Here is a 25,836-nt window from a genome sequence, read left to right as displayed (position 1 = left end):
ATTAATCTAATAGGAACTTTTGCCCAGAGCAAACCAACTAAACCTTATAGACAAATGACCAGGAAATAAGATCTTTCATTCAGTCTTCCCTAACATGCTTTTTGCTGATGTCTTGTCCTCTGGTGAGCAGGTATCCTCCTCAGCAACTGGCAGGGCAAAGGATTGGGGTCTTCTCTTATGGCTCTGGATTTGCTGCTACCCTCTACTCCATCAAGGTTAGCCAAGATGCAACCCCTGGTGAGTAAAATCACTACAACTTGGTATGCACATAACAGTTACAGAATCAGTGGTAGGATACGGCCAGTAATTCCTGTTCGAAATGCAGACAAAGTACTGAAGAATCCCTTAGCAGGACTGTATGCATTCCGTGATTCTGCGCAGCAAAAACAACAACAACAACACAGAACTCTACATTCTGAAAATCAAGGATTTAATTTTATAAAAAGTGTCTACAAGGTAGAGGGCTGTGAGCACAAGCTTGTGTGTCTCCACAGGACGACTCCGGAACCCATGGCAGTCGGGGTGGGAGGTGGGTTAGGACAGGGCCTGCTATGTTCTGGTACAGCAATTCTTGAGTTTTTATTAGTATAGTTATCTCTAAGTTAGCTACATTCCAACAGGGGCATGATTGAAAAAGAGTCCCCCTTCCTCCTCCACAGTATAATTGGAAATCAAGATGTTGCTTTTCCTAACTCAGCCCTTCAATTCCAGTGATATAACTATTGTTTATGGCATAAACTTTGCACAAGATAGTAGGAATGCTATTATAACTGAGTATTTTGTACTGCAGGCTCTTCCCTGGATAAAATAACAGCAAGTCTGTCTGATCTGAAAGCAAGGCTTGATTCAAGGAAATGTATCTCGCCAGAGGTGTTTGCAGAAAACATGATGCTTAGACAAGAGACGCATCACTTAGGTGAGTGGTGGTGGAGAATCTATTGCTTGGATCCAGATGTAGCCATACCTAGAGTAGACCCAGTGAAATTAATGGGATTTAAGTTAAATCATAACTAAAGTCCCATTGATTTCAGTGGATCTGCTCCAAGTATGACTCAGTCTGGGTCCAACCAATTTTTTTTTCCAGGATGGAGTTTAGCTGGCTACCATAAATTTGGAGCTGACATTTATTAAGCATCATTTGTTAAATAATGAGGGTGGCTTATAAATCTTCTGGTTATCAGGAAAGGTGCTATCCAGCATGGTTGTTATAGCTTGGATTAGAAGTCTTAGATAACTCAGTCCAGATCCAGTAAGCAAAGCCTTCTCCTTTGGTACCAAATAAGGACTAGCTTGTAATTTGAGACCCAGGTCTTGCTGTTTTCTTTAACTTCTCAGGTCTTCTGCTGAGCAACTTCATGGTGTACCTCTGCATTTTACTGTGTGGTTGTAAGCACTGTAGCAGGAAGCATGGGTGTAGGGTGCTTCCAATTTCCACATTTCCAGCATCATTTGAAAATGGAGGGATGTCGCATCTTCACCATTGGGAGAGTTGCCAATAATGAGACTTCACATTACCTTTGAGGCATTGAAAAAGGAAGTGCGACTTCCTGCCTATTTCTCTACTTCTGTGTGACACCAGTCTCTTCGCAGTGCATTTTCACTGTTGGAGATAAAAGGAACCAGAAATTTAACAAATGTTCCCATATGTAGATTGTGCTATCTCCAGAAGTGAACTGTCTATTTAGAGGTTCTGGATTTTATCTTTTCGTAGCCAACTATATTCCACAATGTTCAGTGGATGATCTCTATGAGGGAACATGGTACTTGGTGCGAGTGGATGAAAAACACAGAAGAACATATGCTCGTCGCCCTGTGCTAGGTGATGGACCTTTGGAAGCAGGAGTGGAAGTGGTTCACCTGGGCCTTGTTCATGAGGTAAGCGTAAGGTCTTCTAATTCTCCTTCTTAACATCCAAGGGCAGGTGCACAGGTAATAGGGTTCATCTCTCAACTGTGGTTTAAGATGTTAGGAGCTGTCTGCAGAATTGCACTTTCAGCCATGAATCATGAACATGTAGCATGGATGTTAACAATGCTTATGGCTTACCAGCTTTCTGTGCTTAAGCAGAATTGTTAGCCAGCTTCAGATCCTGGTTAAGCAGGGAAACTGGTGACCCTTAAGCATGGTTAACGTCAGTGCTGATGTATTTGTTGACTGAAGTTAAAGTGAGCATGGACATGGGAAGGAGGGAGAAACGCTGTCTGGGAGGGAAGTGTACGAAGCTGTGATCCGCTCCTAATCTCTTAACCATGGCTCCCTGCCCTGTTATGTGTGGACCAGCCCCAAAGAAGTGTGGGTTCTTTGCTAACTTTTCTTTTTCTTATTTCTCTTTGTTACAAAAACAAATTGCAGAATATTAAGCGTGTGTAGCGGAGTATGTCTGTATTTGATATTCCAGTAAGTTACTATCTTCAGTAATACATAAACCCTGTCAAATCATATAGATATATGATACATGTATCATATCCTCCCTTTCCTGAGCTTATGTAATATGGGCTCTCCCACCCCCACCCCCACCCCGGCAATTTGTTAGATGGTCTGCTCTTGTACTGTGCCAGCACACAATGTTTGCTGCAGTTGACAAAATGATAACAAAAAGTCTTTAATTTGCATCAGGGGTGCACAACCTGCGTCCCGGATTGTGCCCCCCCCCCAGGCCTTAACTGCAGCCCCCATGGGTGCCTCCCCCTGTGATCCTCATACAAATTGTTCTTTTTCCAGTGCTGCTAACAGTGAGAAAAGAGCAATTTCTATTAGGATTGCTGGGATGTGTGTGTGCACGCATACAACACCCAAGCCAGCATCCTGTGCGGCTCTCAGGATGAAAAGGTTGTGCACATCTTATATCAGTTCCAGCAAGATAACCTTTAAATCCTTTCTAAGCCTATATCTGAAATTTCATAAATCTCAATAAACCTCTCCCAGTATCAAGAAATGTTAGGAAAAGCCCACCAAAGATGCAAAACACAAGCACTGGACAGGGCAGACTTCCTCCAGTAAAATAAATCAATCCTATAAATCCTTTTTAGCTTTTGTGGCCTCATACTACCCATAAACCTAGATTGGGCTTCCATTAAATTTGGAATAGATAATGGCAGAAACTCCTTTTATCTACATTCTCAAAATTTTAAATAATGCCCAACTGTGTTATGCTGCTCCTGTTGAAAGTTAACTAACTCATAGTTATTCACTGTCATTAATATACTATTAATCTGGGACATGATCTTCTTTGGTTTTTCTTCTATCAGTAATTTCTCCATTTCAGATAATTGTCCATATTTGGTTGTTGTTACCGACCAATTGCAAAATGTCAAATTTAAGAACTTTGAAAGAGATGTCTGCAACTTGACATTCTTTGAACACCTTCTCAGATGAGAACACTGCCATTCTCAACCATATCCAGAAGTTTGTATAATCTCTGTTTGGTCCAACTCTGAAAACTTCCTGGAGACCAGTTGGGGTTGAGTCCATTATTGTGCACTATAGAATTCAATATTGTGCACTATGGAGAATTGTCTGGATCAAGTAATTGCTACTAAGTTACTGTTCCCTCCTGTCTAATTGGTTCAAGATGACCTGGGAAACCTAAAGTTAAGATAATGGGCAGCTGTGTTTTTTAATGTGTTCTGATCTATGGCTTTTTTCCTCCCACCCCCCCAGCATATCCCTAGCCCTGCCAAGAAAGTACCAAGAATTCCTGCGAAAACAGACTCTGAAGCAGTTGCTGTTTCCCTTTCCAATGGGGAGCATTAAGACACCTCTGTGAGGTGGGAGTTGAAAAGATTAGGGAGAGGTGGAGATGTACATGGGATTAACTGTTATTACCCACATTCTGCTGTACAGTATTGCTTAATTGGAGCATGAAAATGTAAATCCTGAAATTTTGTCTTTTGACGCGGTTTGTTGATGTGTAGTTTCATGACACTAAAAGTTCTTGTGCTTCTTGGAACAGAAATTACCAAGGGCTCTTTCTGAGAAATGTAATTTGTTTTTGTTTTTTAAACAGTCATGGTTCAGGAGTAGGTACTTTAATGTAGGCTCAGGAAAACTTCAGCTGTGCTTGTCCTGCCCTTTCCACCCTGTTTTAATGAAAATCTCTGCAAATTTTGTAGTATTAGCCTCCAGAGAGGAAGCATGTCTTCTTTTTTAAAGCTGTTATTAAAAGAATTAATGTGACCTAAAGCCGTTTGTGTGTCATCTTAGTTCTTAAATGTTAGGGTCCTATGTGCCTTAACAGGATAAGCACCCTGTCTCTTAAATACAATCCTTATTCTACTCCTCAAAATACTCCATGGATTTGAGGAGTGTGCAATGGGTTTGTTTTTCAAGGTGCTATTAATTGGAGAAAGTTTTTCCAATTGCCATTGTAAGTCCAAACCTATCCTAGAAAGGTGGAGGTCTGTGACTTATAAATGAATCTGGTTTCCAAGTGTGTCTTCATATCACTTGAAAAGCTCCTTTTCTTCACCGCCCACAAATACCATTTTTCAATAATAGCAAAGCTTAAAAAGTGCATGCATTTGAAGAGTTCCTTCCACCCCTCACCCCAGAACTGCTCATGGCAGAATATTGCAATGGTGGCTGCTGGGCACCTTAGAAATAGTTGGAAAATGAATTCCTTTGAACTTGTGTAATCTTTTATAAAGGTTACTTGAGAGCAGGCTTTGCGTACTCAGCTTCCAGATAACAAAGACTTAGTTCTTGGGATGAGTGTTTGACCATGATCGATCCTGGAACTTTTTGCTCTTCAAGACAATTTTTACGCGTGTGTTGGGGATGTTCTGCAATGAATAGGTGTAGCTCTGAACTGATGTATATGTAGCTTCATATTTTCAGCTTATTCAAAACTGTTTTCACTTCAGTAGGAATACTATAAGGCTGCAGTCCTCAAAGCACTTACTGTAGAACAGACATGCACATTTTGTGACCCCTGAAGCTGAACACAGCCCACCAGCTATGTATGGTGGCTCACTCAATAAAGCTCCTGCACTGACCGCCTGCAGCAAAAAAGAGGCGTTAGTTGAGCACCTGACTGGGTATACTACTTGGCTTGTGAGCTCCTTTTGGCCCGCAAGTTATTCTGATCTACAACACTGCATTGACTTCCATATAGACCTGTGTTGCAGTAAGTGCTTTACTAATTGCAAGTGTGTGTATTGGCCGTTGCAAGTATGTGTATAGGCTTGCCTGAGGGAGTCCACTGGCATGTTGGCTGGGCCTGAATGAACTGGAATTAAAGGGAAAGTAAGTTCCTGCTTTGTAAAATACATTGCATTTACTCTAAACTTCTAGTCTGTCCTGTTTTTATTTTGCGTTGAAATCCTACAAAAAGCGTTGTTTGTTAAGACTTGCAGAATTTCGGTACATACCATGCTAAGTTACAAGATGCAGGGTTTTTGGTCTTATGTAGTTTGTTTTTTTAAAAAAATCACAGACTAAGGTTTGATCTCTACATCTGTACATCATGTTGTACAAATGTTTTGATGTAATATGAATTGATAAAATGGTCTAAGTGCTGTGGCTTCGTGTGACAGGAGTGGAGCACAAGCTTGATGTTTGTTCATGTGTTGTTGGAAGCATATCAAGTCCATTGCAGGCGATGGACGTGCTCAGAAACATAGCACAACGTTTAACCTTTATAAACCTCACAAGCAATGAGGCAGATGCCTTGTAAAATAAACACTGAGCTATTTGAACTACCTGTGTTGATGTAGTCATGCTTTGTACTTTAACTGCACATGACCCTAAGCATGAGGAAGAGCTGCAGGCACCCCAGAAAGCAGATGAGTCATCAGCCATCTCCGTATCCAAGCCAAAACACGGAGAGCCTTGACATGTCCCCTCTTTAAGGTTTATCATACTTAATTTGTGTGTTGGGTTTTTTGGGTTGCTCTATGGTGAAGCTAAATCTTTGTGTAAGCAAGCTATTTAAGAATGCGTAGGCATATTAAGATCACACGAAGCTGGCCTTTGAACTTGATGCATATGAGCAAATTGATGCACTTGCCTGCACAGTTTTAACTCTACACTTATGCACAGTTGGTGAGCTATTCCCTGAATTTGCTTAGGCACTGTAGCATGAAAGAAGGGAAAGTGACTTGGGCAGAGTAAGCCACTTGTCCAACGCAGAGAGCTTTGACATCGGCGCATCCAACGCTCTCCTGGGCTCATGCCGCAAATGATCCTATGGACTCTGGGATGCCCTCCCAGGGCCCATAGATTGTAGCCATAGTATTGGTGGTGAAGGAAGCTCTCTCCCTCATCCCTCTTCACAATGTATTGTAGACTGCTCTTGGGAGAATTTTTTACATAAAAGTTCCTCTTAGGTAACTTAGGTTTAACTGTGTTGGATTATAGCCCTAAATTTCAATTTTAAAATGTCTAGAATATATTTTGGATGACACACTTGAATTGTTAGACTACATGGGCAGGAGATTAAAAATGTAAATGTTCTTCCCATCCAATTTTTTAAATACTGGGTTGGCTCCAGAGTTTGTGAACAGAGTTCTGATTCTGCCCACAGCATGGGGAGTCCTGGCTCCCCTTCCTTCACTCTAAAAAAATCTGCTCTGAAGGGTTGGGGACCTCTCTGCAACAGCATGAGAAGCTGGAGTGGGGAAAGGGAATAATCAGAAACATGGAATCTTTTATGTGCAGAGCATATGCTTTACTTCAGCGTTCCCCAACTTAGCACATTCCAGAGGTGTTGGACTGGAACTCCCATAATTCCCAGCCAGCGTGGCCATTGGCAGTCCAATGTATCTGGAGAGTACCATGTTGGGGAAGGCTACTTCCTAGACACAGCAGTCTTCCCCATAGGAGCGAAGGCATGAAATTTCATCTTAAGGGACACACTAGACGTGATCCTTCTCATGAGTTAGCTCTAGTCTGCTGGCTTTTAAAAAAAATAGCCAGTGTAGGCCCCCAATACAGATGGAATATCAGGGAAGCTCCCATTATCTCCAGGGGATCAATCTGGATCAGATCCATAGTAGTGGACCAAGGGTTAAAGCTGCCTTATCCAGGTCCTCAGCAAGATTGGCCTCTCCTCCCTCACAGGCTATTTTTTTAAAACCCTGCACATGAGCTAACGGTGAATGCCACATCTAGTTTGGCCTCAAATTGCTACATCACAAGGAACCTAGGCACTTGCAGCTAAGATTTTGGTGGTAGATTCCAATACACATAATCCTCGCCATGCCTCCTAATGAATTAATTAACAGAGTCTCCGAACCCAGTGCTGTATGCTCTCATCTTTCTCTGTCCCCCTGCCTGTGGCTCATGGACTGTCCCCTCTCCTGCATGTGCACATGCTGTAAAAGGGAGGGTATGGTGGTCATGGCCATTTATACCTATGGCTGCCACAAGATGCAAAATTGTGGCAGCTCAAAAAAAACGTGGTTGCAAGTGGCTGCTGCAATTGCACAAGTTTGGGTTGCCACATGTACAGCCACAATGTAGATGACCCAGTTCATATCCAACACCTGTCGTGGAGAAGGCAAAAGCAGCTGTGGCATCAGGAATGATTGCATGGTTGCCTCTAATGGGTTGCACAGTTGTCCTGCAACATCCCTTAGTGAAGTATCACCTTGGCTGCCATGCAGTTGGGGACATCTCAAATTCAGGAGGCAGCAAGAAGCATGTGTAGCCTTAGACACTGCATAATGGCCCACAGGCAGTCAGATGAAAAGGGTGGATTTGGGCACCATTACAGGATGTAATGGAACAAGGCTAGAGAAACATTAAGGGAACTTAATAATCCTAAAACTCTGAAAAGAGATCCCAGAGTAATGTGAGAGGGAGGGGAAGAGCATATTATTGGGTATGGGTATTATCCAATAGGTGCTTGCAGCTGTCACAACAAGCCTCACACCTCTGCTGCAGTGGTGATGGTTGCATCACTGGCAGCTAATGTCACCAGGTTCTGTCTGAAGTACTTTACACAAAGCTACAGACGCCATTATACCAAAGACTATGTGGAGTCAGTAAAACTGAATTTGTGGCATTGGCAACTACATCATTCCTGACTCTGAAAAGCTATTGTCTAAATGTACCCAAAGAGAATTCCCAAATGGGTCATACAAACCTGATCCCCTTGGGGCAGGGGATGAAGGGAGGAACCCACCTACATTCAGCAATGAAAACCTGCAGACCTAAATGCACAGTCCAAGCTCAACCCACTGAAATACACAGAGCTATTCCCAAATGGACTGCAGCATAAAACAACGGCATATTTACTCAGAAGCAAGTCCCATACAGGTCCTTGGGACTCACTCTCTAATAACTATTCTTAGGATTGCAGCCTTAGGCCTACAATCCTATGCACACTTATGTGGGAGTAAGCCCCACTGAACACAAAGCCCCCCCCCCGGGGGGGGTCAGCATACATGGGACTGCACATCATGTTTGCTACTTATGCTCTATCCTAACTTTATGGGCCAAAATTGCAGCAGGCTTATGCAAAGCTCCTAAAGTATGCTTTCTTTGGCCATTAGACTTTTGGGTGGGAATCATGATGCAGAAGTCTTAAGGCATCATTTTTTATTTACTTCAAAATTACAAAAATGCTAAGAGCAAGAGCTAACTGGTACCAAACAAAAGGGCCCCATAAGGTTTCCTGAAAACCAAGCCAACAACATTGTTCATAAAATCAAACAGAGCTTAGATGAGTGTGTGATGCCCTGACAGGTAGTCTGGTCTTTTTTTGACTCCTGTTCTCTGGGTTCTGGCTGGCTGATTAGAGGAACAGTCTCCATGGCCCGTTTCTTTTGTACTCGGTGCAAAGTAATTCTGTAGATCCCAGTTATTGAGCTGTGAGAAACTCGCCTGTGGTTATTCTGAATGTGCTCCCCCATGATTCCTAAATTGTTCAGGATGCTTTTCACTTCGGCTTCTTCCTCTCTGAGCACTTCACTCTCCAGCAAATATTTTGGATCCAGTTTAAATGGTTCCAAGGGCTTTGGATACTGTACTCCCTTCATCCATTCGTTGTTCATAATGTACTCAATGGAATAGCGTTCGGACGGTACTGGTTGAAGGACTCCCCGAATCAGCTTCTGGCAGGGTTCCGATAGGAACGGTGGCAACACATACATCCCCTCGAGAATGCACTTCTTCAGTTTAGCCACTGTGTCTGCTCGGAAGGGCATGATTCCGGTTATCATGAAATACAGAAGAATTCCTAGTGCCCAGATGTCTACATAAACCCCAACATAGCTTTCATCCCTGAAAAGTTCTGGGGCAGCATAAGGAGGGGAGCCGCAGAATGTGTTCAGGGTTTCCTCTTTTCTACTGATGGTGCTGAATCCAAAATCGCCCACTTTCACACAGGTGTTGCTGGTGTAAAACACGTTTTCGGCTTTCAGGTCCCGGTGAATTATGTTGCTTTCATGCTGCAGAGCAAAATACAAGGAAATGTAAAGCAAGAACAGATATTCATGATCTTTCAAAGTCAACTCTTCTTGTGTAAGGAACAAAACTATATTTTTTAGCTTTTAAAAATGTGGTTTAATGATGCTGCAAATGTAAATATAGACGTCTTTAATAAAAGCTCTAATAACTTACTGTGTATTAGTAAAATCAACTTTAGGCCATTCTTGCACAAAACACTCAGCAGGGCTAATGCTAGACATAAGGTGGGGTGGGGGTGGGACTGGAGGCAAGGATGTTCCAGGACCCTCCCTGAATTTTGTGCTGTCACTACCACCATTCCCCCAAACTGTGGCAACATGGAGGCAGCATTCTTCCTAGTTGCTCGCCAAGAGATAATACAATTAAACAACCAAACATATTGAGCTACTTATGTTCTGGCTAGACAACAATGATTCACTACCCCCTTAGGGCCCCTCCTTGCAAAATTTCTAGCTACAGGCCTGACAATCAGAGTTAGTGTTTAAATACTTTACAGTGGTAGTTAAGCACACCCCGTCTGCACCCGATCACTTCCTGCCGGTGGCAAATCTGGGTTTCCCGTAAAAGATACCGTACACAAAACATATCTCAAGTTCCGGAAAGCACAAGTCTAATATCCACCTCCGTAGACTCTGCAGATCACCACCAAACCAAAAGCCAATGTTTGCTCTTATGCAGACATGCTAGGATCCTGCCACCTTCATTAGACATACCCTTCCCACTCTGTCAGAGCTCTATGGGCATCTTGAATCAAACTGAAAGACCTTCTGCAATCTGGTGCCCTCCCGATGTTTTTGGACTTCGACTCCTCCCAGCAGCCCCAGCCAGCATGGCCAATAGTCAGGAATGCTGGGAGTTGTGCAAAACTTCAGGAGGGCACCAGGTTGGGGAAGGCTCCGCTAGTCTTTCTGTATCTAGGGTAATGAGCATAGAACCACATTGGGGGGGGGGAGGGGCAACTGTGTGAGTCTCTCCCATCCAATCCTTGCTCCCCTTGGCTTCATTAAGGAGCATGCAAATGTATTAACAGTGACAAAAACCAACATGAAAGAATTTAGGATATTCTGTCTTGGGAAGCTGGGGAGAGAAGAGACCAGATTTTTAAATGCTTTTAAAAATATCTATTTTATTTAAGTTTCTTATTATCCCCTTCAGCCGAAGTGCTCAGAGCTGCTTACAAAATCACACAGAATCACAAAACAAATTACAACGAAACAAACCAAACTGCACCGTCTACCATTACACTGCAATCCTATGCATGTCCACTCAGAAGTAAGACCAACTGACTTCAATGGGACTTAATCCTATGCAAATTTACCTGGGAAAAGTCTCATTGAACTCAATGGAGCTTACTTTTGAATAAGCATGCACAAGATCACACTGTAAATCAACTAAAATGCCTGGGCAAAAAGCATTTGCCTCATGCCAAAAATAAAATAAGAGAGAGTACCAGGCAAACCTCCCTGGTGAGGAAATTCTAGGGGATACCATGACAGGAAAAGTCACCAACATCACCCTCCTCAACCTACAAACTGGATTTAACCGCTTGAACAAATAATCAGTTTGAGGAACACTCCCTTAGGAACATAGAAAGCTGCCTTATACTCAAGTCAGACCCTTGGTCCTTCTAGCCTAGTATTTTCGACACTGACTGGCAGCAGCTCTCCAGGGTTTCAGGCAGGAATTTTTCCAGCCCTACCTGGAGATCGAACCTGGGACCTTCTGCCTGCAAAGCAGGGGCCCTACCACTGAGCCCCCTCCACGAGCTGGTGATGGCTGGGGCCAAAGCCAATAGTAGCCAGGAACACCCCCTTCTCTGTCCCTTTCCCTTTCTCCCTCCCCTCCCAGCGGGATGCCAGGGGAGAGGCAGATTGCTTTTGCCGGAAGTCTGAAGTGATCACGCACAGAGGGCTTTTGGAATTAGGCCCAGAGACGCATGAAATTAGGCCGAGGGCTGCAGGTTGCCCACTTCTGGAACACAGAAATTTTAAACACAACAGCAAAAAGCAAAGTGCCACTGAGCTATGGCCCCTCACTCCTGTTTGCACTTTCTAAAGGTGGATCCACACATAACTGGGGAAACATGGGGTTCCCAGCTAATCTGGCAGTGGGGTCATCTGAATGGAAGAATGCGCAGGCAAGGCTTATTCCTCCAACTGCTAATCCTCTTCCACAAATGCCTGTCTGGGCTACTTTTAATCACCGTGTTCCCTGGCTGGCCACTCAAAACCTGGAAATGTGGCTAGGGGGCTGCAGCCTTATGAGGCATTTGTAGGAGAGAACTGGTGGGCATGGGAGGAGTTCTTCATCCTTCCCACTTGCCTTTTCTCTCCCATGAGTGCCATGCCCACCCATACACTCACATTATTTTGGCAAATGTGGGTTTGGAACCACCCATTGGCCAAGAGAGCGTGTAGCTCCATCTCAAAACATTGGCGGCCAAGGGTGTCTTCTAAAGGGAGCGGCCAGGGAGTAAGGATTAGGGCTGTGCAGGCTTTGGTCTGAACCCTGAATCCCAAGGTGGATCAGGGCGTTTCAGACCAAGGCAGCACGGTTCCAGAGTGGGTCAGGATCTAGCTGAAGTGCTCCGAAGCATGCTGGGTTGCTCCAAAGCACTTCAGCCTGATCTGGGCAGCTGCCACGTGAACCCCCAGCTCCTTACCTGGACCCCTGGGGAGTGCGCGCAGCTGTCGTCATCTTGGAGGGAGTCGCCGTTTGAAAAAAACAGCAACTCTTCCAAGTAAGAGGAGTTGCCATTTTTAAAAAAAAATGGTGACAGTCTTGCAGAGGCTGACGGCTATGCGCATTCCTGATAGGTCCAGGTAAGGAGCGCGGCTTCTCGTGTGGTTTGGTGGCAGCGGCAGGGGGTGCTCACTGGGCAGCGGTGAGGGGGGGCTTGCTCAGTGGTAGCAGGGGGCCCTGCTTTGTGTGTCCGGATCTAACTTACTTACTTTCCCTTCTACTGAGGCCTGGGGAAGCCAGTTTGGGTGAGTGACGGGGGGGGGGGGGGGTCCACCATGAAGGGATTAAGCCTCCCCCCTTCTGCACAATACCCAAAAACATTTCTTCCCATTCAGCTGAGGATCCATAGTGGTCATGACCATTAATACAGTAAGAAGCGAGCAAGCAAGTTTTGCTGCCATCTTGTTTTTGCTCATATGAACAGAGTTGCCTAGTTTGGGGCCTCTGATTTGGGTCGCTGAATAGAATTGGTTGCTATCAGCCCAGTATTTTGTCTGTCTCAATCCACCTCACTTCAAAAAGGGCTGGCACCTTCTGAGAAAGCCAGGTATCTTCAGAGGCCTTTTGCCTGATCCAGCACAGCAATTCTCCTTTCCTTAGAAATGGTTCAGAGCCAACTCTCTCTGTCCCTGGCAAAACAGATGATCTGTTTTGGAGGGAAGTCTACACTGGGTTCAGTCCATACACACACAGAAGGGTACAGGAGAAAAGTTAGGATTGTTTAGTGAAGATACCTAGATCCTCTGGGTACACAAAGCCTGGGTTATGCATAACCAAAACAGATGTTCATAGGAACATAGGAAGCTGCCTTATACCGCATCAAACCCTTCATCCATCTCACCCAGTACTGTCACCCCTGACTGGCAGTGGCTTTCCAGGGTTTCAGGCAGGATTCCTTTTGAGCCCTGACTGGAGATCCTGGGGATCAAACCTGGGACCTTCCGCATGCAAAGCATGTGCTCTACCACTGAGCTACAGCCCCTCCCCCTGAAGACTGCTCCCATCTAGTCTGTAATACAAAATGTGATGTATTACATCTCACCCTGTGTCCCAGAGCTGCTAAGCTGACAGCGTTAAAAGGCTAATCATGTGGCACAATCTCCCCTTCTCCAGGCATGAACAGCTCTGACTGCTTCAACTGAGGTCCTCCCCTCTCCCATAACGTCTGGTTCTAATGTAGAGAGCTGTTGACTCCTGTCTTAAATGACAGCCACCACTCTACTGAATGCTAACACTGCTTTGACCATGGAAAGAATTATTGCCACTACCACATACATGTGGCTGCAGGGGGGAAAACTAGTCTGGCATTCCCTTCTTTTAGGACAAGACAGGCACAGGGATTTGTACGGACACTGGAGGAACAAAAGCAGGGGTGGGGGACGTGTGGACCTCCAGATTTTGCTGGACTGCAACTCCCATCAGCCCCAGCTAGCATAGCCAATACTGAGGGATGAAAGAGGTTGCAATCCAGCAATGTCTGCAGAGCCACACATTCCCCCTCACTGGACTAAAGGAATCAACTTACCATGTGTTTAACAGCAGACACAATCTGGGAGAAGATGTGCTTGCTCTGCACTTCCGATAACTTTCCCTCCATTGTGATTTTAGCAAAGAGCTCCCCTCCGCTGGCATACTCCATCACCAGGTGCAGTTTGGAGAGCGTCTCCATGACCTCGTAAAGCCTGATGATGTTTGGGTGGTGCAACTTCTCCATGTTGGAAATCTCACGGGAGAGTAACCGCTGCGTCTTCTGGTCTAACTTGGTCTTATCCAAAATCTTGATAGCGACTTTTTCTGGAAATACAGTTGTTATTTTCATATGGTTAATAAGTGCAACAGATTGCATGAAAGAAAGAAAGAAAGAAAGAAAGAAAGAAAGAAAGAAAGAAAGAAAGAAAATCATAGGAGGTGACTTATAGGGTGCTTTCAGGCAGACAGGTCCTAGTATTACCAATTGGGCCAGTTTGCCTGATCAAACAGGGCACCATCCTGAATATTCAAGCAGCGGTTTGTTGTGTTGTCTGAACATAGGGACCATGGCTTATTTAAGCCACAGTGGGTTGCAACATGTGTTGATGGCCATTGAATATTCAAGACACGGCTATGGCTTGTTGTATTGTCCAAAAGGGGGAACAGGCCATGGGTTCTGTGAGGATTATTTAACCCTTGCATAACCCACAATCCCCAGGTTTGGACAACATAACAAGCCACGGATTGAATATTCAGGTTGACGCCCAGGGCACTGTAGCTAGTCATGGCTTAAATAAGTCACAATGAGCTGCAGTGATGGACCTGGTCATTGCATAGTTGTTCCATCTTTCTTACCTTAACAAATTTTTTTTTGAAAAAATAAATGGACAGAAGAAGCAAGAGGAAAATACAGGAAGGTTACAAATGGCAGACAATGTTGTCTGGACTCCCTGAAAATTATGTCTGAAGCAGGGCAATAAAAGCCTCATTGGAAGCACCCATCATTAGAACACTGATCCATCGAGCCCAATATTAGATTAGGGAAAGTTATCGAAAGTGGAGAGCAAGCACATCTTCTCCCAGACTGTGTCTGCTGTTAACTGCATGGCAAATTGTTTTTTTTTGTTTATTGGAGGAGCGCAGGGTAATGTTGGGTAAGAGAAACTGCTTTCTGAATTCCCCCCCCCCCCACCTTCTAAAGAGGGGCTGTAGCATCTGTCTTTGACCTTACACAACAAGCAGAAAAGTTCTTGGTCACTTGAAGCAGCAGGGAGCAACACTGGCCAGCCAGTGGCCACGTTTTTCCATGTGTGAGTTCAGATTGTGGGGGGGAAAGATGGCAGCCCCACTGGGGGAAGTCATCTCTCTCTCTCACTCACTCAACACTCACACACTTCATTCCCCACCCCCAATGCCATGTGTGTGTGAATGGCGTCTGGGCAATCACATTGAGGGGCCAATGTGCCAGCAGTGAATGGCCTCACCCACTTCAGGATGTGGCCCCCAACTTTTTTGCCTGGATCCAATTCAGCCCTTAGGCCAAAACCAGTTCCCCAGCCTTGTCTTACTGTAATAAAGCCAAAATTCCCCTTTCAGTTAGCATTCATGTATGTGATAAAAGGCAGATAAACCCTTTCCCCGTCACAGGTGCCTACAGTCACCCTTTATTTGCTTAGAACAAAGCCACTTTTCAGCTGATGGGGCAGGTGAAGTATCTAGAACTGATCCAGTCATTTGTCCAATGCATCCACAACCAGGTGTATTCCATGACTGCATAGTATGAACATGCTTTTGATTGTTTGTAGGGTGCAGAATCCACTATCTTGAAAACCTCAACTTTCTTTTCTTTTTTAAAAGCAATTTTCTATCCTGCAAAGGTAGGAAAGTGGTTCCCCACCCTGGGCTTACAGTAAGTTGGCAAAAGCTCAGAAGTCATTAGAAGAGGAGGAAAGAGGAAGCTACTTTCCACCAGGTCAAACTAGTGGTCCATCTTGTCCAGTGATGTAACTGGCTGTGGCTCTGCAGGGTCTCAGGAAGAGCTATTTCCAATAATCTGCTACCTGCACCTTTCAAGTAGAAATTCTGGGGATTGAACCTGGGGCGTGGGGCTTGTTAACCATGCAGTGTGGCTTATTTTTCTTGAACAAGCCACCTTCGGAACCCATGGTTTTTTGTTGGGTTGTTCAGGGTGGTTAACAAGCCACACTGCATGGTTAACAAGCCACCTTGTAGAAAACATCCTGGGTTCAGACACCACGCTAACCCACAGGTCAACAAACAACCCACGGTTCAACAACAACCCACACTCAACCATTGAGTGTGGGTTACTGTGTTGTGTGAACCTAGTCAAACTGTGATCCAGAACGAAGAAGATTCTTAGGCTCAAACGCCACACACACACACACACACACACACGAAAAAGCAACTGAAAAAGAACAGAGAAAGACAGGTTAAACACCTTACCTCTTCCCCCCCATCTTCCACTGAGCGCTAAACTAGACATTACATTAGCCTTCCCCAACCTGGTGTTCTCTAGATGTGTTGGACTGCAACTCCCATCATTCAAACCAGGAATGATGGGAATGGTAGTCCAACACATCTGGAGGACACCAGGTTGGGGAAAGTTGCATGACACCATTCACAAAATTAGCAATCCTGTGGATGGTTTTTGAAGTATAAAAACCATTGCAACAAATGATTTAGTATCAGATTTGGCCCTCAGATTCAGCTTGCCCTAGGTAGCTTTGGGGCATTAATTTATGTTTTATTAAAATATGTATACACTGATTCTCTGCCCTAACAGGCCTGCCCCCCAAGGCAATGTAAGAAACAAATCATTTCAACAAACCCACAGCAACAAACCAGATTAAAAACAGAGCTAGCTTTAAACATATCCCACAGAACAGAATCAACCCCATCTTTTTTTAAAAATGGAACAAAAATGTTTTAAACACCCACCCGAACTGAAGAAAGATGGAGCCAATGTAACATTAACCTCCCATGGTATATCTAACCTCATATTCACTCATCTTTTTAACTGCAGCAATATATACCCTTAGAGCTAGAATTACCATGGTTGCTGGCACCAGACTTGCCTTCCAATGTAGAAGCTGTAAGTATGTCCAGGCAACTTGAGATCCTGGTGGTAAATCTAACTTCCTAAGGGAGGGAATTACAAAATTCGGGTGCTGCCACAGAAAAGGCCCTGTCCTGCGTTCCCACCAACCTGGCCTCTCTTGGTGATGGGACACACACAACAACAGGGCCTCTGAAGAACATCATAAACTATGTGCAGGGTCATATGGAGGAGGTGGTCTTTCGTATATCCCAACCCCAATGTACGTAGGTCCTTGTAGGTAAGAACCAGCACTTTGTATTGGGCCCAGAAACAAATTTGTGCAATTTATATAAGACTGGTATAATGTGGTCTGCAGCAAAGGTAGGCAGCATGCTGCCCATGCCTTCGGACACCTTTCTTGGTGCCTTCTGAGGTACTCCACCCCTTCCACTTTAAATTTTGTTAAAATAAAATTTTCACAAAAATTTTCACAAAAATTTCTTACTGGCCGCTGAGGCTGCTTCAAAGCAAAGTGAGGGCCTCGTGCTGCTCCCATCTTCTTTTCCCATGAATCCTTCTGGGCTACAGGTGGAAATGAAGATGGCAGGCCGATACTTTCATCCGCAGCACGCCTAGGACAGTTTCTCAAATGGCAAATGTGTCCATGGGCCCCAAAACATTGCCTACCTCTGGCCTACAGAACGCACACCAGAAAGCAATCTTCAGACCTCTCCCGCCTGACTTGTGTGGATAGCTTGGGTGCAGCGGGGGGTGGGGGAAGCACCAGTATGGCCCTGCTCTCTTCCTCCACACAATTACGAGACCATGGAGAAGAACACTTGAAGGGGGCTCATGTTAGGTGGAGTTCCATGATTATTTCTGGTTGTTGTTGCAAACTGAAGGGCCTGCAGCCCATTGCTGTAAAGCCAACCATCATTCCCCATAAACAAAAGCAAAATAGCACTACAAATTAAAAGAACAGAATAATTTTGGCATTATTAAATATCCCTGAAGTGCAAGCAGTTGGGGAAGCTTCAAGGGTGGTGCCACAACAAGCCTTCCCAAACCTGGCACCCTCTGTGTGCTTTGGATTACAACTCCCGTCAGCCCCAAACAGTATGGCCAATGGTCAGGGGTGATAGGAGTTGTAGTCCATATTATCTGGAGGGCACCAAACTGGGGAAGGCTGTACTACAGGCTTCTTTTTAAGAACAGGAGCACCTTCAAAAGCAGTGTGTGGTGGCTGGAAATCTAACGGTTATTTCAAGGTTAGGCAAAACCAAAACAAATCCAGTGCAGATGTACTATTCCAGCCATGGCTGAGATCTTCCCCTTCATCCGATTTTGCTTTTCCAGTCCTGCTTCTGCATTTTATTTCAAGAAGTTCAGGGGGAGAACGCAAGTCATCCTGAAAATGCAGCTTGTCAGTCACTTCGGGAAGGAAAGGTTGCTGTAACTGTGGAAAATAACTAAGGCAAGGCCATGTTGTCTCAGCTTTTTTTGTGCCTACGTGGCAGATTCCTCAAAAGCCTATAACTGTTGTCTTTTGTATAAAAGAAGAAACTGTTATGACAGTAGAGATAAGTTATCTTGTCTCCACAGCAACTCACCCCAGACCTAAGAATCAACATCCTTGCAAAAATTGCAGGGCTCTGAGAAGAAGCCGGGGGTGGTGGTCCAGTAAAAGTTTAGTTGATAATGAGCAGACATGGGCGCTAGGCTTGGCTGATGTCACTTATTTAGCCACATTATGATTATAAATGTAACTGGTGAATGTTGATCTGGGCTGCCTCTGGGTTGACAGAGCTGCCTTCGTTGTACACAAATAAACTCGAGTTGAATCTTACCCGCGTGTCCAGAGCTTAATTGGAGGGCAGCTGGGCACGGACCTGCAAGTCCAGTTTGGACTTTTACCACAATCTGGCGAGTCAGGCAGGAGGGCCCAGCTTGCAGCGCAATCACGCCCCACCCGGATGCCTGAACAACCCAGCCAGCACTAGGTGAGTTCACCGTGGGGTCTTCTTGAACGGGTGGGATGGGTGTGCTTCAAAACCAAGGCCAACTTGAAGTAGGGTAAGATTCACTGGTAAAAAAAGGTAAGACCCCCTGGTTGGTTTCCTTTGTTTAAGGTGATGTCCATTAAGTATTGAAAGATATATACAGGTTAGCTTTAACTGGTTGAAGGAGACAATATGGGTGGGGGTCGGAGTGTCCCGACGGGGCCATCTCTAGATGTTATGCTTAAGCAATGGAATATTCTGCCAAGCATGGCTGGTATGAGTAAAAAGCGCTTGGTTCTGTTGTGCACAGAAAAAATGGCCAGTTTTTAGTTACTCATGGCCACCCAAAGGATCCTTCAACCAAAACATCTTAAGAGATCTCCATCTTGTTCTAGAGGACAAGGTGCCCGAAAACATGGATTATTGGTTTCTCTGGGCCAACGTGGCTGAGAAAAGGCAGGCAAGAAGTAAAGCAGTGTCCTTCGCGAGCGTACCGTCCGCACCGCCTCCGCTGCCTTGTCCACCACCACCCTACCCAGAGAACCAAGATCTGGTGCCATCCCAAAGGATGTAAAAAAAAAAAAAAAGTAAAGGTGTCCCCAACCAGTCGTGTCCGACTCTAGGGTGTGGTGCTCATCTCCATTTCTAAGCCGAAGAGCCAGCACTGTCCGAAGACGCTTCCGTGGTCATGTGGCCGGCATGACTGAACACCAAGGTGCACGGAACGCTGTTACCTTTCCCGCCGAAGCGGTACCTATTTATCTACTTGCAATTTCTTGCTTTTGAACTGCTAGGTTGGCAGGAGCTGGGACTGAAGACGGGAGCTCACTCCATCATGCAGCACTCGGGTCTCGAACTGCTGTCCTGCTGACCTTGCGGTCTGCAGTTCAGCGTCTTAACCACTAAGCTACCACGGCCCCTCAAGGATGTATCCAGCTATAAACCAAATTCAAAGTGTCTGCACACAAATGGGTCAAATAGGGGTTTTAAATGCCTACCCGGACAACTGTCCCCCATTAAATCTGAATGATGCAGCCGATTGGACAGTCATAACTCAGTACCAAGAACAAATGCGCACCGTTCTACAACAAATGGGTCAGAAAACTATAAACTGGTCTAAGGTATGGGCTGTGACTCAAGAAAAATCAGAATCCCCCGCTGATTTCCTGGTTGGTTTGACTTGCGCTCTGCACATGTATGGGGGCATTAACCCTGATGAGGCAAGGCATGCTGCCCTGATAGTACGTATGTTTGTGGAGCAAGCCGCTCCTGATATTCAAAAATATTTCGGGAACACCAGCCAGGGTGGCAGGAAAATAGTGTGGCGAAGATGTTGGCAATAGCAAAGTATGTGTTTGATGGAAGGAAGGAGAAGGTGCAGAAGCAATGGAAGAGGAAGAGTTAGAGGCAAAGTTGTTGGCGGCAGCCATTATGGGAACAAGGTTCCCGGGGCGTGGCCGAGGGAGAGGACAAGAGTTTGGTTGTGGACGTGGTCAGAGAGGATGTGGTAGAGGAGCAAGTGCAAGGACAAATGAGGGAGGACAGAGAAGTAGTTATGACCGGGATGTGTGCTATTATTGCAGGCAACCTGGTCACCGGAAAAATAAGTGTCCTCAGAAGGGGAATCAAAGGCAAGAAAGTCAGTGGACTGGGCAGTGGCAGGGGCAAGGGACTGCCACTTACCAGGGAGCAGAAAGTGTTGGAACGTCGGACTGATGGGTAGAAGGGGGTCTAGAGTTGGTTGGTAGCGAGAGCGAGGGTCAAACCCCAAACAGCTGGAAATTGAAACTGGAAAAACCTTTTCTGACTCTTAATGTAAATGGGAAACTTTATGACTGTCTTCTTGACACTGGCGCTGCAAAAAGCATGCTGAATAAAATCACCTTACCCCTTTCTGATTCCAGAAAAAGTGTCATAAGAATTGATAGAAAATTATCTCCTGTTCCCTTGAGTCAACCAGTTACGGTTAAAATTGGCCCTTTTACAGCAGATCATTCCTTCCTGATGATGTCAAAAAGCCCAGGAAACCTCTTGGGAAGAGACCTGCTAGCAAAGTTAAATGCTTCTATCGGTTGCAGCCGAGATGGGCTCTATGTCACCCTGCCTTCATCCAATGTCATGGCTTTTTTAGAGGCGGCCAGTCCTCTGACAGACACAGATCTGCTGGAAGAGCTCAGAGGGCTGCCATCTGAATACTGGGCAGAAGATTCGGGTGAAATTGGGCTGCTAAAATCTGCAGCTCCTATAGAAATTACCGTCCGTACTGACATGCCCCCCCCATGGGTGAAGCAATATCCCATGTCATTGGAAGCCAGAGAAAGCACTGGGAAACTAATTGAAACACTCTTAAAACAAGGTGTCTTAGTATGATGTTCTTCGCCATGTAACACCCCAATTCCGGCTGTCAAAAAGAGGGTGGAGCCCCCCAGTTACCGCATGGAGCAAAACCTCAGGCTAATCAATAAATTTGTGATCCCAAGACATAACGTTGTCCCAACTCCTGCCACCATAATATGCAGCATCCCTGCAAGTGCACGTGTATATACAATATTAGACCTGATATTTTACTCTGTGCATGCTCAGAGGAAGATTGCAAAATTGATTCGGTCGTATTGGTTAACGCCTTAGGTGAAGGAGGACATAAAATTGCAAAGAGGAAGTTGCAGTGGTGTAAGTCTGAAGTTGAATATTTGGGACACATTCCGTCTTGTGGAACTAGAAAATTATTTTGTAAACGTGTGCATGCCATTACAAAAATGCCACTACTGAAACCCAGGTCAGAGCCCTGTTGGGCATGCTGGCGTATTGCAGAGCTTGGATCCCTAGCTTCTCTGAAATTGTGAAGCCACTGTTAGAAAAAAACAAAGGCTGGAGCCCCAGAAGAGTGTGAACGGACAAAGCTCGACTCCCAGGCTTGGGAACAAGTAAAGACTCTACTTGTATCCGCTCCAGCTTTAGGTCTCCAAGATTATGCTAAACCTTTTATTCTATTTGTACATGAGAAATGTGGTGTAGCTTCTGGGATTCTCTGTCAACGCTTTGGACCTCATAGGAGGCCTCTAGGATATTACTCCGGGCAATTAGACAGCACTGCGAAAGGCTATGCCTCTTGTTTGCGCAGTATCGCAGCCATGGCAGTCATGTTGAAAAAAGTCCAAGACATTGTATTTGGTCACCCTTTGTAACTCTGGGTGCCCCATGCAGTATTCACCTTGTTAACCCAGCAGAATACCCAGCATTTTTCCAACATACAGAGGAATGCAGGTTAAGTTTTTTTCAAACAGCATGGTTTAAAATTGTGATTTTTCATTAAATACACTGATGGGCAGCTAAGTTCAATTTGGCTGGCACAGAACTGCCATGGGCATTTTTACAAAGGACACTATAAAGCAGGCATTCTGTAAGGGAACCTGCACTCTGCAGTTGTTTAATTTCATCCAGCCCATGGGGATGAAAATGCAGACCAGGCTGGCTATCGAAGCTCTTTCAAAGCCCTCCTCAGGCGGGAGGCTGCACAGCACTGGGCCTTGTTGGATAATAGGAACTCTGCACGCTTTTCAGACACTAGGGGCAATACAGAAAGTGTTGCATCAACAGCAGCTTGTCTAGCTCATCTGCTTGCTGTCCTGTAGCTTCCTCTTCCTTCTTCCTCCTTCTCCCTCTTGCCTTTGCAACAAACACACGGACCCTGTATTTCTCTGGTGATGCATGTAAAACCACTAATAAAGTAAGTTGAGTTGAACTTCTTTTTAAACTGGCTGTAGCCTGCAGTTATTGCTGGGAATACTAAATGCTGTGTTGCCACGTTTTCTCCCTATATAAAGCAGCTCTGCTGTAAGTCACACCAGACTTTCCAACAGGCCTGAGGAGGGACACCTTTAAAAAAGGGTGAATCAGGCTGACTGATGGCCAGCAGATCCACACCTCCAAAGGTCTCCTCAGACAAACTCCTGCTGGAGGAGGGATGCCTCTGAAAGTGTGGATTGGGTTGGCTGTGTCCCGGCCCAATCTGCACCTTCAATGGTTACCTCAGGCAGGAGGGTCCCAGCTCCAAGTAACTTCCTGACTGAGAACACCTTTGAAAGCGTGGATCAGACCAGCTGATAGGTGCCCTGATCTGCACTTTCGAAGGCTTCCTCAGGCCCCTAATTGATTTTTTCCATGGGTCAATGGCCCTTGATAGAAAAAAGATGCCTAGAACTGCTGTAAAGCACATCTGACCTCCACCTCCGCTTGTGATTCTGTGTCACATCATCATGAGGCTGATGTGGTGAGGGGGAGGCAAACTCACCATGATGTCACACTGTGAGCAATTCTAAGCATTAGAATTTGGGTAGGCACCCTGGGGCCTCCAGATGTTTTGGACTATAACTCCTATCAGCCCCGGCCAGCATGGTCCTTGGTCAGGGTTTAGGAGAGTTGTAGCCCCAAACATCTGGACATCCCCAAGTTGCAGAATGCTGACACAGTCTAAGCCTTAAGGTGGCACTTTGTGTTTTAGAAAACATGATACAAATGAACTCACAAAGCAATCTAATAGCTTCCTGGCCTTTCTCACATATGTCAGAGACATGATTATTATCCCTACTCTACAGAGCATTATGAAGTGGACGTGTATTTCTCAGCAGCATCTTCATGCAACATTTGCTCCTGCCCTGAGTGAAGACAAAGTCTTGATTTGGTAGGGTGTGTATGTGTGTGTGTATGGTTCTTGTGATAGCTAGGAACATGTTTGAAATCAGCGTAGGTGTGTGGAACTTAAACCTTAAGACACTAGCAGAGTATAAGTTGTATTTACTAGCCTGTGTGCACGCACACATATACACACCATATACCAGCAGCAGAAAGAGCTGCTGTAAGAGTCCTCCTTGATGTACATTAAAAGGTTGCTGAAGCATCTTTCATTCTATACGAGAATTTTTCTCCAATGCTCCCATTACATCACCTTATTTTTTAGAATGCTGGACAAAGCATGCTCCAGCACATGGGCAGAGGAATACACCATGTTCAAAGAAAGCCTGCACAGGAGGTTAATTAGTCTCAACTATTGACTCACAAGGCAAAGAAACCTGTTGTCAGTTTCACTTGCATCACTAGCCTTTTAGAAGGGGTGGGGAAGTTCCAGCCCAAGAGCCGGATGTGCTCCTCCCTGCTCCTAGGGAAGGGCCAGTGAGGAGAGGGTTTTATACAAGTCCCTGGCAGGGATCTAAACACAGGCCTGCAGCAGGGTTTTGCTTAGTCCAAGGGAAGAGAGAAGAGGCACATTTGAGCTTTACTTAAGAGGACAGTGCACTGTTAATTCATGAAGTGCTCCAAGCATCTTCCAGCAGCAGATACCCCCAACAATCGTTATTGGGACTTGTGCTATTTAACTTGGTCATAAATTATGATGAATTAGAGGTGGGGGGCCAAATTTGCAGATCATAACAAATAATCCAAGAAGGTGACAAAACAAAGCAGGGTGCAAAAAGCTCCTAACGGATCTGTCTGAACCCAATGGAAGATTGGCAAATGGCAAATGAGGTTCAGTGTCGGTAAATGTGAAGCGATGCATGTTGAGCATGCTACTGAGGAGTTTCAGAAGCAGTTTATGATGTGCCATGGCAGGTGAAATTCTGCCATCCCAAAGGAAGACAGGCCAAAATTCCACTGGACAGGACTAAAGTTGTGCCTCACTTCCAGTGCACCATCTCATGGGCACAGATATTTATAGCTGATACTGAAACTTGGCATGTAGGTGGTGTCTCCCAAGTTCTCTTAGATGTGTTCAGATATGCTGTGGCTCTAATTATGATCAAACTGCATCTCTCTAAATTCTAATTATGATCAAACTGCATCTCTCAAGATTAGCAACAGAGATTACAAAGGCTTCTGAACTTAATTTAGCCCTCTAGCATGGAGATCCAGCATGCTTGCCAGGGACAAATAATCCATCACTGTCAACCTGTCAACTTGGTATGGCAGGAAACACACACACACACACACACACACACTGACCTTACAGATATTCCTATGTTTCAGGAAAGTCCCTGTTCAACTGGAGTTATTTACACAAATGAAATGCCTGACAACCAGCAAACGCACAGGGCCCAATACAGATAAGTCTCATTGTATGCCATTTGCAATCTGGGCTGCAAACAGAGGATAGGCTTTGCAGGCTCTTGAAACAAAAGTACTTACAAATCCTGTTTACCAGAGGCAACACCATAGCTGAGTGGTAGACCCTTCCTTGCAGAAGGTCCCAAATTCCAAGCTGGTCCTACCATGAGACAGAGTGAGGTACTTGCCTCAGGTGGCAGATGCTGGGAAATGGCAGCAAGGTGTTGGAAGAGAGAGCTACGTGCTAGCTGGCCTGTCCTGCAGCCCTTAAGATAGCCTGCTGCCTTCAGGGGTAGTGGAGGATGTTGTCCCATTGACAATTGGCTTTTGTACATGGAATGGAAGTGAGCACTACCTTGTTCTTTGTCTCAGGCAGCAAAATGTCTTGGGCCAGCCCAGACCAGGTTCAATCTCTAGCATCTTCAGTTAAAGAAGGATTGGGTAGCAGATGATTGGAGATAGCTCCTCCTGAGACGTTGGAAAGCTGCCTTCAGTTACAGTAGACAATACTGGCCTAGATGGGTTAACCTCTTCTCGATCATCCCAGAGTGCAGGACATGGAATAATGGGCTCAAGTTACAGGAAGCCAGATTCCAGCTGAACATCAGGAGAAACTTCCTGACTGTTAGAGTACTACGACAACGGAACCAATTCCCTAGGGAGGTAGTGGGCTCTCCCACCCTGGAGGCATTCAAGACGAGGCTGGACAGCCATCTGTCAGGGATGCTCTGACTTGAATTCCTGCATTGAGCAGGGGGTTGGACTCGATGGTCTTATAGGCCCTTTCCAAACCTACTATTCTATGATTCTATGAACCATCTGACTCAGTATAAAAGGAGCTTCATATGTTCAAGTAGGATGAGTTTGTGCACCAACAAGCAGGCATTGCTCTTTCAAGCTACATTCAGCTCTCTGGAAAAAACAACAACTATTTGACCAAAGGCAACAGGATGACAAAAAAAATAAGGTGTGTATGTATGCTGGTGTTTGTTGTTTTCCTGTTCGTTGTTTTTGTGAACGTTGGTTATTTTATTCCTGTATCAGTTTTTTATTATA

General features: G+C 45.2%; 2 protein-coding genes across 4 annotated transcripts in view; one reads left to right on the top strand and one right to left on the bottom strand.

Annotated features, from left to right (window-relative positions):
• Positions 1–5,702, top strand: part of HMGCS1 (3-hydroxy-3-methylglutaryl-CoA synthase 1) — a 35,920-nt gene extending 30,218 nt beyond the window's left edge. For 2 of the 3 annotated variants that reach the window (XM_084833162.1, XM_084833164.1), the window contains 4 exons: positions 131–237; positions 791–916; positions 1,712–1,875; positions 3,661–5,702. In XM_084833162.1, the coding sequence (XP_084689288.1) occupies positions 131–237; positions 791–916; positions 1,712–1,875; positions 3,661–3,753 (490 nt within the window). In that variant the 3' untranslated portion in view covers positions 3,754–5,702. The remainder of the gene's footprint in view (positions 1–130; positions 238–790; positions 917–1,711; positions 1,876–3,660) is intronic. The other variant, XM_084833163.1, reaches the window with a different exon arrangement.
• A 2,826-nt stretch (positions 5,703–8,528) lies between these two features.
• NIM1K (NIM1 serine/threonine protein kinase) overlaps positions 8,529–25,836 on the bottom strand; it is a 65,627-nt gene continuing 48,319 nt past the window's right edge. Inside the window, exons 3-4 of the mRNA XM_084833165.1 lie at positions 13,679–13,947; positions 8,529–9,392 (exon numbers count right to left, since the gene is read on the bottom strand). Coding sequence (XP_084689291.1) covers positions 8,643–9,392; positions 13,679–13,947 — 1,019 coding nt within the window. The 3' untranslated portion in view covers positions 8,529–8,642. The remainder of the gene's footprint in view (positions 9,393–13,678; positions 13,948–25,836) is intronic.

The sequence above is a fragment of the Heloderma suspectum genome, chromosome 2 (genome assembly GCF_057233095.1).
Source record: "Heloderma suspectum isolate Gila_16-S chromosome 2, 16-S_ref, whole genome shotgun sequence".
Lineage (NCBI taxonomy): Eukaryota > Metazoa > Chordata > Lepidosauria > Squamata > Helodermatidae > Heloderma > Heloderma suspectum.
Note: the sequence above shows the minus strand (reverse complement) of the source record. Positions and strands in the feature narration are given on the sequence as shown.